Here is an 11,541-nt window from a genome sequence, read left to right on the forward strand (position 1 = left end):
GCGCTGTCGAACGAATCCTTGGTTGCTGACCTCAAAATTCTCACGACTTCGGTATTTTCCGGATAGCGGCCCGAGCTCCATTATTTTGTTTGAATATACTTTTCCACTCACCCTTCGCCTTGTCCCGAGTCGACCAATCTTCACCACGTGTAATACGACATGGACAGCGACAACGAAGTCTACGAAAATGCACCAGAAACCAAGCGGTTCAAGGCAAGAAGACCAGACACCCTTTTTCTATCATTCTAACCAAGTTTCTTGTTTTCAGTACCAGTCGTACAGTAGGAGCCTCAAAGATGTCCATCTTCCTTCAGCTCTAGAACAATCAAAAAAGGACCACGACTTTGAAGCGCGTCTCTATTTATTTTGTCTAAAACCTTTCGTTTAACAGTACGACCAGGACTCCGAGTCTCACTTCCGAGATGCTTTGTCCCACTGGAGACAACTGAACCTCTCTCCTTCCTTCATCGGTTTTGCGAATAAGGCGTCGTCGCTGTCTGCTTCCCTTCCGCTTCTCCTTCACAACTGGCGCGAGGTTGTCGGATTGTGGATTTCAGCTTTAAAGAGCTCCGATGACGAGGGATTTAAAGCTCTTTTGGAGTGCGTGCTGCGACTTTCTACTCGTTTTTCGCGACTAAAACTTGTTTAGCCTTCTTCAAAAGATGATTATCGACCTTCGATCTACATTGTCACCTGCGTATACCGATATCCTAAGGGAGCTGCTCGCGCTTCTCCCTCGATCCATACCTGCGGAAGCTCTGACGAGTTTGCTGTCGACCTTCTCCCTCATCTTCAAGCATCTTCTTGTCTCATCAACAGACCCGAACTTACTCGAACAGACCTGGACAGTTATGCGTAATATTTTACCCAAATGTCTCCCAGAAATACAGAGGGCTATGGCTGAGGTGTTGGGTGCTCTTTTAAGGAGACTAAAAGTCCCATTACGGGAGAAAATAGCAGTACTTGTAGCCACCGATGTTACAGGAATTGACGACGCGGTAGCGTGGCTATTTGTTTGCGCGTGCAAGGTGCGTTCTCATAGCTTGCAATGAATTGTTCACTTACCTCGGTCTTTCTAGTCTGTGTCACAAACCCTGCACACGGCTACCCAGTCCATCATAAAGCCATTATTAGCGTTCCACATGTCATGCGATATCGCTGAGCCTACGTATACACTACTTCGTCGCATCCTGACAGCCCTGATACATCATGTCAAAAATAGCGAGAAATTCTCACCCATCGGCGATCTACTCGTCTCTACCTTCACAGATTTCATGTCGGAGCAGAATGCAGATAATTCTGAAGGGCGTCAACGTGTCATTGAAATATTGTCTGTGTCGTGCTCAGTACGACAAGGATCTCGACATACAGGTAAGTTACCCTCCCCTACTTAAAGTCACCATCATCGTAACATCGCTCCAGAGAAACACCTGTCACAGCTATTGACAGCAGCAAATTCGATACCAATTACTGAGGCAGTCCGACCCTCTTTACTGAAGCTATCCGCAGCGGTGCTAACAGCTGGTGATATGGCCCTATCAATGGGACTCGGACGTCGATTCTTGGAGCATTGTTGGGACCATCCAGTGTTTGCTATAGAGCTGCATGGAGCACTTGCCGATCTTGGCTGGGGAGGATGGAAGATGATCGCGCTACCCACGTTGTTGAAGAAGACGCCTCTTCTTTTGGAGAACGAGCCCGTTCGCACATTACAGCTTCTGGCTTCCGTGCACAAGGAGAAAAGGTTGGGTGAAATCGATCTGGTGTGGAAGCAACGCGTCGAACAATGGGTGAAGAACAGACTCCAAAATTGGGTTATGTCTCGAGAATCAGTAAGTCTTCCAACTCTCAGTCTTCTTAAAGACTTCCTTTTCATGGTTTCGTAGGCTTTAGAGCTGCAGTTTATCGTCATCCTTTCTGGATACTTATCTGCTGAGGTTACCCCTCTTATTATCAGTATTGTTGACTCCTTATGTAACGCCGATCCCGAGCCAGACACCCGAAGTGATAGCTTTCCGTCGCCGTCTTGGGTCCTTGGGCTATGCCTACCATATCTGTCAAAAAGACCACAAGAGGAACTGAGAGATCGTGTTCAAATGAAGGCGTGGACACAAAAGTGTGTGGCCAAGTGGTATTGGTCTCCTAGTGTCGTCAGTGGCCTCGTTTCCTTTACCAACCAAAGGTAAAGTACAAAGTCTATTTAGTGGACTATTTCTCATGTGTTGTCTCACTATAGTGATGGGGATGCTGCCGACTTCGAAGAATTGTATCCTTTTCTGCGAAAATCGATTCTCTCGCACGACTTACAACTCCGCTTGAATGCGTTGCGTCTTCTTGCGTCTCCTGCAATCAAAGTTCCTGATACTGTCCTGGAGGTCGTCAAACGCTGCCTTCAAAGTGAAGAAGTGTCGTTGGACGTTCAGGGCCTCCGAGAACGCGTTTTACGTATGGGTAGAGTAGGGCAGATTGTGACAGATGGAAATAGCGGACCAGACTTGTGCGTTCGGTGGCTAGTAGGTGTGTACCGACCAATATATTTTGGCATGAATTGCTGGCTGATATTTCTCCCTTCAGCTCAGTTAAAGGTTAACCTTCGGCCACTCTGGTCGCCGGCGGCCGGCGCAATAGCATCTCTAACTCAGCAATTTGGTGGCGATGTATGGAGTATTCTATTTAAAGAAGTTCAGGAAGTTTCTCAGCCAGACTATTGGGATAATATAAAGTCTTCAAAGGATGATGAACATGAGGGAGGTGACGATATATGGGAAGAGGAACGGTCGTGGAGAGATCCTAGTGCTCATAAGTTCAGATTATCAGTGTATCAGTGGTCGAGCAGCTCTCTGATTCCTTCGAAATCATCACAAGTACGTGTCGGTATTTTATCAGCGTTTTCCATACTTATCTCTGCGAAGTCTTCGACAGTTCGTGAAAACTTAGATGTCCGTTCCTACGAGACACAGCTCGTGACAACATTAGGACAGTGCTCTTCGCTTGCTGAAAAGCACAACCACGATCTCATCTCGTACTTCTTGTCCATCATCGACGCCGACTCCAAGTCCAAGTTGCCACGACAGAAGCTCGCTCTCTGGCTAACTTTGTTCTCAAAATTCACTAATCCTAAAGCCCTCTATGCAACCGATAAACTCCGAGACCTCTATTTCTCCCTTCTGTCACACCCCGATCGTTCCCTCCAAACTGTCGTGCTATCGTGCATTTTGAACTACAAATCGCGTTCACTTTCTTTGTATGAAGACAAGCTTCGACTCCTGTTGGATGATACGCAGTGGCGCGATGAACTTACCTCGCTCAGTCTCGCCGAGATTGAACCTCATGACCGTCGCGAGGTTATAGACGTAGTTGTGAGGTTACTCTTTGGAATAATGCTCGAGAATAGGGGCCGATCGCGGGGTTATGACCGTCGGACTACAATTTTGGGAGTGCTAGATGGTTGCACTGAAGAGGAGCTAGGATTACTGGTAGATCTGATGGTGAAGCCATTCATCGCCGACAGGCATTCTCATCAAGGGGAGATGTTCACTGTCCATTCCGTGGGACAGGTGTTGGAGAAACAGCAGATGGGATTTTTGACCCTTCTCGGCGACCTGTTGAAAATTTTGGGACCGCGGTTGATATCATATTGGCCTGCTTTGCTGGGCACTACGATCAATATCGTGAGCGGCGCTCAGACAAAGTTGTCCTGTTCCAATCAAGTAGCCGATAATTCCGACGATGAAGTCGATGATCAGGACGAGAAAGCTGTAGATGGTTTATCGGTGGTGAAGGCGACCCGGGCTATACGACAACTTGGAATCAAACGCTTTTCCGATTTCTTCCAATGTCCAATATCGTTCAACTTTGAACCATATCTGCACGCATCATTTAATTCATTCATTTCACCGCGGATACCGTTACTTGACAAGGAAAATACCCAATCTCCTTCCGCTCTTCTGGATCTTTTCTTCATATGGTCCAAGTCTTTCGATCATGCAATGACCCTTGTTCGTCACGACACACAGCTCTTACCACAGATATACAACTGTCTCATAGCTACCAATGTGAAACCGGCGGTCACGTCCAGAATCCTCGATATTATTGAAAGGCTTCTGTCTCTCTCTACGGAAGAGCCGGCTATCCTTGAGTCGATCCTCAAGCCCCATCTGCCCCTTCTACTCACCAATATGTCAATACTGATTGAACGCAAGAAAGGCTCCGAAGACCCGCTGGCGGAAAGACAAATCACTGTTCTTTCTCAGCTTGCGCCCTACTCGACCAACGCTGAAGAAGCCAAAATGCTGCTCCATCTTTTTTCCCCCTCCCTTCGCAAATCATCCAGAGTGGTTCCTGAGAAAGTCAAGACTGACCTGCTCACTATTATCAGCCATCTCATACCATTAGTCCCAGAACTAAAAGATAATTCCTCCACCGAATATTTCAAACTGTATGAGGCGCTGTCCCAAATGTTCCTGACTCTCCGATCTCGGAATGCCCGAGTCAGACTTGTGGCCGCGTTTCAGAGTCTCGTAGCAGGCAGCAGGACCTTACAAAGTTTCATAGGTCTATTGCAGTCATTAAACTCTTACTCAACAAAACGTTTGGACGAACCTGATTTTGACCGTCGTCTCAAGGCATTCGCTGAGTTGAACGACAGTGTATTTACTACCTTGTCTTCTGGTGATTGGGTTCCTTTCGTCTACCAGTCTCTCTACAGCATCCAGGATCCCGACGAGCTTGCTATACGCAATAGCGCAGCCCATTCTCTGCGGCATTTTATAGATCAGGTAGCCACCCGCGCACCCGATTTTGTTGCCTCGTTTTCGCGAATCCTGTTTCCCGGCTTAAAACACAGTCTCAGGTCGAAGAACGAGTTAGTTCGGGCTGAGGTTTTGGGTGTGTTGGCGTACACCGTCACGACATGTGGCGATAATGCTGCTGTGCAGGATATGCGGATATTATTAGCAAGTGGTGACGAAGAAGCCAATTTTTTCAACAACATCCAACATGTCCAGATTCATCGAAGGTCTAGAGCTCTTCGACGCCTAGCCGACCAGTGCGATGAGCACCCCCCTCGCAACAGCACACTCTCAGGCATTCTCATTCCATTAATTGCACACTACCTTGTGCCTACTTCACCTTCGAACCATCATCTGGTAAACGATGCTATTACGGCGGTTGGCCGACTGGCAAAGCACTTGGCGTGGGGTGCATACTATGCCCTCATTCAGTCCTATATGCGTCTCTCCAAAGCCAGAGATGAGTCTGAGAAGACCTACGTTCGCACCCTCGTTGCCCTTCTCGATAACTTCCATTTTTCGATGGACGAACAAGCGATGTCAGAAGGCATTGAGGACGATGAGGCCAGTGAAGAGGGGCCCCCCAATAGTTCGACACCTTTGAAAAATACCTCTCGAATCTCTGATGCCGTCAATAACCGCCTCCTTCCTGATCTCCTGAAATTCATTGAATCTCGCGACTCCACTACAGAGGACATTACACGTATCCCAATCTCCATTGGTATCGCAAAGGTGGCTTTGCACCTTCCTCTCTCTCTGGGTGAGCCTCAGATAACTAGGCTTCTCACCGTGACTTGCCAGATCCTTCGCAGCAAGTCTCAGGAGACGCGTGATGCAACGCGTGATGCTCTCGCTCGCATATCAGTAACACTAGGACCCAAATATCTTTCTCTGATAATCCAAGAGCTGCGTGGCGCACTTTTGAGAGGACCTCACTTGCACATCCTTTCCTATACGACACACGCGCTCCTCGTACATGTCACATCACCAGAGCATGCGTCTGTCTTTCATACACTAGATGATTGTGTGAACGGCGTTGCCCATATCTCCGCTGAAGTCATATTTGGTGAATCGGGAAAGGATGTTCGCGCTGAGGACTTCAAGACAAAAATGCGAGAAGTGCGTGGGTCGTCGTCCAAAGGCCTGGATTCGTTTTCGATATTGGCCAAATACGTCACGCCGCCTTATATCAGCGGCCTCCTTTCCCCATTGCGCTCCATCATGAGAGAAACAGAATCGGCGAAGGTGATGCAGCTGGTCGATGAAGTTATCAAACGCATTACGACCAGCCTCAATATGAATACGCACTTAATACCGACCGAACTTTTGTTACTCAGCCACACTCTCATTACTCAGAACGCTCAATTCCTCCAAGAAGCTCCTTCACGTAAAAAATTCAAAGCCAAGATTAAGGACGATATCGTTGTTCAGCTGAAGCGGCAGGTTACGATCGAGAATGATCATTATAGCAGTAATTCCTATCGGTAAGTTACCTTGATAAAGTGCGACAGTTTCTAATACACATTTGTTCCCCAGCTTTGTTGTCTTTGGGCTTGAATTGTTCAACACCGCGTTGCGATGGAACCGTTTTGATTTCAGGGACACGGGTATAATATCAAGGCTTGAGTCGATGGTCGTGACGATTGGGAATACTCTATATTCGACCAGTTCTCCCGTCTTGATGTCAGGAGTCAGATGTGTGGCCGGCTTGGTCAAATGTCCCCTGAAATCCATGGACAAATCACTTCCGGTTTTCATCAAGCAGATACTAGATATCGTCCGGTTAGCTGGCAACACAGAGTCAGAGCTTGTCCAAGTGGCTTTGAAGTCTTTGGCCACCATCATACGTGATAGGCCGGCTGTAGATGTGAAAGAAAAGGATCTCATATTTTTGTTGGAAGTTCTTTCTCCGGATCTCGAGGAACCTTCTCGGCAAGCAACGGTGTTCACTCTGCTTCGCGCTATAGTGTCTCGAAAATTCGTGGTGCCCGAGATCTATGATCTTATGGAGAAGGTATCGGAAACGATGGTGGCTAGTCAATCCCCCCAGGTCCAAGAACTTTGCCGAGGCGTGCTTCTCCAGTTTTTGCTGGACTATCCACAGGGAAAAGGGAGACTGCGAAACCAAATGACATTCCTTGCCAAGAATCTTTCCTATGTTCACGAAAGCGGAAGGAAATCTGTCTTGGAACTTCTAGGTGCCGTCGTAACAAAGTTTCAATCCATGTTGGTGTGGGAGTATGCTGACCTACTTTTCGTTGCGCTTGTAATGGTCATTGCCAATGATGACTCTGCGAAGTGCACCGAAATGGCTGCCCAACTCATCAAGTCGCTTTTAGGACGACTGGACGATGAGCATCGTGAGGTCATTCTATCACATCTTCATGCATGGGCCTCCCAGGAATCGCAACCTCGCCTTACACAGGTTTCTTCCCAAGTATACGGTCTCTTTGTGGATGCATTGCAGGCCGCGGCTTCACGCCACGTTCCAGCCATATTGCAGGATGCAAATCTATCTTTGCAGAGGTCGGCCCAGATGCTTTTACTTGCAGAGATTAACAATGATGCAGTGGAAGTGGACTTTGATTGGCAGACACCATATCACTCCTTGGTTGTGATCTCGAAAGTCATCCACGTCTTTCCCGATCTGACTTCGCAATCCGACACCGCTTCGTGGCAAAGCATAGTGACACTTCTTCTCTTCCCTCATTCCTGGGTCAGGACTGCATCCTGTCGTCTATTAGGATCCCTCTTGGCGACCAGCCCCGTCCGCGCTCCATTGGACTCCGATACCTTCTCGGCATTTTCAAAGTCTGGCATGATCGACATATCAAAGAAACTGTGTCTCCAACTAAAAGGCCAGCATCTAGATGAGCCCCTGAGCCTGCAGTTGGTGAAGAATCTATTTTATATCGGAAAATGCTTCGCTCTATCGACCTCAGTTCCTCCGGAGACCGCAGAAGACGAGTCCATAGTCGAGCTGGATGAAGCCGAAGATCCAGAAGAGACGCCGAAACAAGACAACCCTTTACCATGGTTGTTTTCGAAGCTTTCATATCAGGTCAGATCTGCGCATATTACTCGCCGAAACAGACACAACCAGGTACCTGACTATAGCATCTTCATGTAATTCTATTCTCGGCTAACAAATTTTGTTTAGCCCAATTGGCACCACCAACCTCTGTCCGTCCTTAGGTGGTTCGCTGCGATGGCCTCTTTCTTGGAACCCGAAAGACTCGAGATGTACTTGGTGCATATCCTGTCGCCTGTGTATAGAATCATCGAAGATGACACAATTCGTGATCAACAAATGGGTATTTCTTATGTTCATATTCCTTCGACGTGAAATTAACTTCAGGTTCAGACGAATTGAAAACTCTAGCTACGGAGTTGCAGGATCTTGTTCAGTCCAGAGTGAGCCCCGCTGCATTTTCGACGATATACAACCAAATACGACAAGGTCTCTTGGGTGTTCGAAGAGAACGGAAGGCCGTGAAAGCCTTGCAGGTGGCTACTAATCCTGAGATGGCATCAAAGCGGAAGCTTCAAAAGAATATCATGAAGAAGGACAGTCGCAAGAGGAAGGGCGACATGTTTTCGTAAGTCACATTCAGGTCTGCGGTGAATGGCTTTATTTGAAACACTTCTTTTCAGCGATGGGAAAGGAAAAATAAAACGGCATCGTTCATAGCAAGGTTGTATAGGACTATACTTTCTTGAGCACTGTATCTTAGTTCTTCTCGTGCGAGTTGTTAATTAGTCGAGCGGAAAAATCTCATACGGAGGCTGAATTCAGATTAATGCCAGTGATTCAAATTTACGTAAAGCTCGATCGTTGTAATGGGTAAAAAAGAACTCTCAGAAAACCAAGAAAGCAACTATTAAGGCATATATAAAAGATGCAGATGAAATGCAGGGTGGGCATGCAGAAAATTCGGAGGTTAAAACTGTTATAGTCACGATACCAGAGGGGAGATGCTTTATTTTCACCCACGGCTGCCGGTGTTTGTGGGAGAACAGTGCATACCCAATGTACGACCGAGATCTTCGCACATAGTGGCTTTAGCAGCCCTAAAAGCTTCAAGTAGGTGCAGCGCGAAAACACCACCTATCGTTCCATCTGTCCGTGATGCCTCCCATGCAAGTTGAAAGTCGCTACAGGCCGAAAGAATAACTTGGGAGGCCATATCTGGCTGCCAATTCTGCACAAGAAAGGAAGGATGATCAGGGAACCTCATACTCAAGCTCTCATCCGAAGCTTGAGGAATCTTACGTGCAGGCATCGTGCTTGAGGATAGGGACTGGAACTTCCTAGTACCATCATATAGGGATATGCTCAATGCACCCTTCATGTAAGAACAATCCAAAATCACAGTGATTCTATCACCTTTGGAATGATGAATCTCAGAGAAGATCATGTTCAATTCTCTGTCACTGATATCAAGGACAGGCTTGCCTGCAGCGTCGGTGATATTGTGGTCCATATGACATAGGCTGTCGAGGGTTCAGCCATACGCCCGTTGATCGGGTTATTGGTCCGTTCATTCTAAATTTACTTACAAGTTCATACATTTCTGCTCGATCGTTTCCATACTTCCGTCCATTTTCTTTCGTTCACACCTCAGTCTTTTACCACCATGATGAGTGAAGACTGAGGTGCATATTTTACTTACATTGCTACTCACTGATTACTTATCTGTTGAGATTCAGTTTTCATGGCTTTAATATTGTATTCTATTTATATATATTTTACTGCTTACCTTATACTTTGACATTTTCACATCTTATTGACTTGACTTGGAACCACCACTGTCCTTACTCTATACAATGAAATATACTCTTCCTTTGAGTCAAATACATCTTCCTCTGAATCACCAGCATCTGAATTCCAACATTATCATACTGGTAGATTGTTGTTCATTGACAGGTTATGCAGCCCCATTGTCTCACTCTGTAGATTCAGATCTTTACAACAAGCACTTGTATCTAATCCAAAGACTCAAAATCCAAACAGCAACCTCTTGGATCTAACTTTGGCTCTTATATTGACTCACAGAAAACTTTCTTTGAAACTCCTATCTTCTATAAAATTTTTCCAACATGTCATCAGGAAATGCCTCCTCAACCCAAATCCTACTGTTCAAACTTGATGAAAATGAGAAATTTAGTGGAGAAAACTGGACTGCATTCAAAATGATAATGATGGCCAAAAAAAGACCATAAGGATTAATCAACTACTGGGAAAATCATATAATAGTATCAGGACCCTCTCTACTACCTACCCAAACTACTGGCCTCACCAGCCTTACTCTCAATGAATACAAATATGCACAAAGAGAGAGCTGTGCTCTTTCTTCCATTATTTGTAATGTGACAGACATCTTTGGCTTTAGGCTCAACACTCAAGATACATCCCATACAGCTTAGACAAAACTGAAGACACAGTATGATGCTCATTCAGATCTCATATGAAACTATCAGGAGAAAATCCTCTGAGTGAATGTCTATGAAGAAGGAGACAAGATATCAGGTGATAGAGGCCATATCAAAAAGATGAGACATTTACTGAAGGAAGCCAATGATGCAGGAGCCACCATAAGAGAAGAAACATTTACCATCATTCTCCTTGATTCCTTTTCTGAATCATAGGATCCTGTTGTCAGTATTTTACATGGTGAAAATGACTTGATGATAGTTATTGCTCATCTTGCTGCACATGGAGAACAGTTAGAGGATGATTGATGACCAAATCCAACATGCTGAAAAGGTATGGGTGGCTAAAGAGATGAACATATTAGACTTGTCAAAACTTTTCAGTGACTCTGAAGCTAATACTCACTTCATGAAACAGAGAGTTGTTTTCTCAGCCTATGTCCTGCTCATGAATATCACTGGTGGTTTGTCAAAGGATAGTGTGACCTTTAAGATCAAAGAAATAGAGACTGTGGCAAGAAAAGTGTTGATAAATAGGATTGAAAATGTGATAAAACTCCAAAGAGCCCTCCATTGCTCAGATATCTCAGTGAACTTAATTTTAGTCAGTCAACTGAACAAGGATGGGTGGAAAGTCATATATAGAGAGGGAAAAGTAATGTTCATTGATTCAAACAGCATTCCCCAATTTGATGGTGCACTTATTGAGGATCTGTATGCTATAAATGATACTCTGATCCATCAAGATTGTCACATCACTTTAATGGCAGTCTCTTGATGTTGCAACCTCTTTAAAAGTGTGGCACATGCATTTGGTCTGTCACAGCATGGATCATATCAAAGACATGATATAAAAGGATCTAGTCAATAGATTGAACATAAAACCTGACCCAAAGCTGTCAGAGAAATGCAAACCTTGCATCTTGGAGAATCCAAAATAGAGGCTGTTTGACATGATAGTTGTCCCAGCAAGCCAAGTCCTTGAATTAGTTGTCATAGATATCTGGGGCCTAGCCAGGGTCTAATCAATTAGTGGTGCAAAATATGCTATAGGCTTCATGGATGACATGTCTTCTAAATGTGAGGTATTCTTCCTCCAAAATAAAAGATCTGAAATGACTCTATCAGCTCTCAATTCATATACTATAGTTACTGAGTGACAAACCAGCCAGGATCTGCTGTGATAATGAGTTTGACTGCCAATTATAGTGAGACTGAACAGCTGCTAGATGGATCTTAATTAAACCAACAGCCTCATACTCTTTCACTGCCAATGGAATGGCAGAGAGAACCTTCAGAATCATCTTTAGCTTGGTAT

At 45.4% G+C, this 11,541-nt stretch overlaps 2 protein-coding genes across 2 annotated transcripts; one reads left to right on the forward strand and one right to left on the reverse strand.

Annotated features, from left to right (window-relative positions):
• The first annotated feature begins 115 nt into the window (after nt 1-115).
• On the forward strand, nt 116-8,609 carry BT62DRAFT_948312 (uncharacterized protein). The gene is made up of 14 exons (XM_043188065.1): nt 116-213; nt 269-349; nt 401-600; nt 650-1,028; nt 1,080-1,371; nt 1,423-1,832; nt 1,887-2,182; nt 2,237-2,517; nt 2,575-2,864; nt 2,913-6,274; nt 6,327-7,893; nt 7,951-8,104; nt 8,155-8,389; nt 8,445-8,609. The coding sequence occupies exons 1-14, from the start codon at nt 160-162 to the stop codon at nt 8,479-8,481; spliced, it is 7,638 nt and encodes a 2,545-aa protein (XP_043040795.1). The 5' UTR covers nt 116-159; the 3' UTR covers nt 8,482-8,609.
• Nucleotides 8,610-8,776: 167 nt separating this feature from the next.
• On the reverse strand, nt 8,777-9,565 carry BT62DRAFT_919212 (uncharacterized protein; the record flags this gene model as incomplete). Its single annotated transcript, XM_043184139.1, has 4 exons — nt 8,777-9,284; nt 9,351-9,416; nt 9,476-9,486; nt 9,551-9,565. 4 exons carry the CDS (start codon nt 9,563-9,565, stop codon nt 8,777-8,779), a joined length of 600 nt encoding a protein of 199 aa, XP_043040796.1.
• Between the last annotated feature and the right edge of the window lie 1,976 nt (nt 9,566-11,541).

The sequence above is a fragment of the Guyanagaster necrorhizus genome (genome assembly GCF_019112545.1).
Source record: "Guyanagaster necrorhizus MCA 3950 unplaced genomic scaffold BT62scaffold_10, whole genome shotgun sequence".
Classification (NCBI taxonomy): Eukaryota; Fungi; Basidiomycota; class Agaricomycetes; order Agaricales; family Physalacriaceae; genus Guyanagaster; species Guyanagaster necrorhizus.

Coding starts and splice junctions, on each gene's coding strand:
- BT62DRAFT_948312 (XM_043188065.1), top strand. CDS start 160: ATGGACAGCGACAACGAAGTCTACGAAAATGCACCAGAAACCAAGCGG. Junction 214..268: donor CAGAAACCAAGCGGTTCAAG/GCAAGAAGACCA, acceptor TCTTGTTTTCAG/TACCAGTCGTACAGTAGGAG. Junction 601..649: donor GGATTTAAAGCTCTTTTGGA/GTGCGTGCTGCG, acceptor AAACTTGTTTAG/CCTTCTTCAAAAGATGATTA.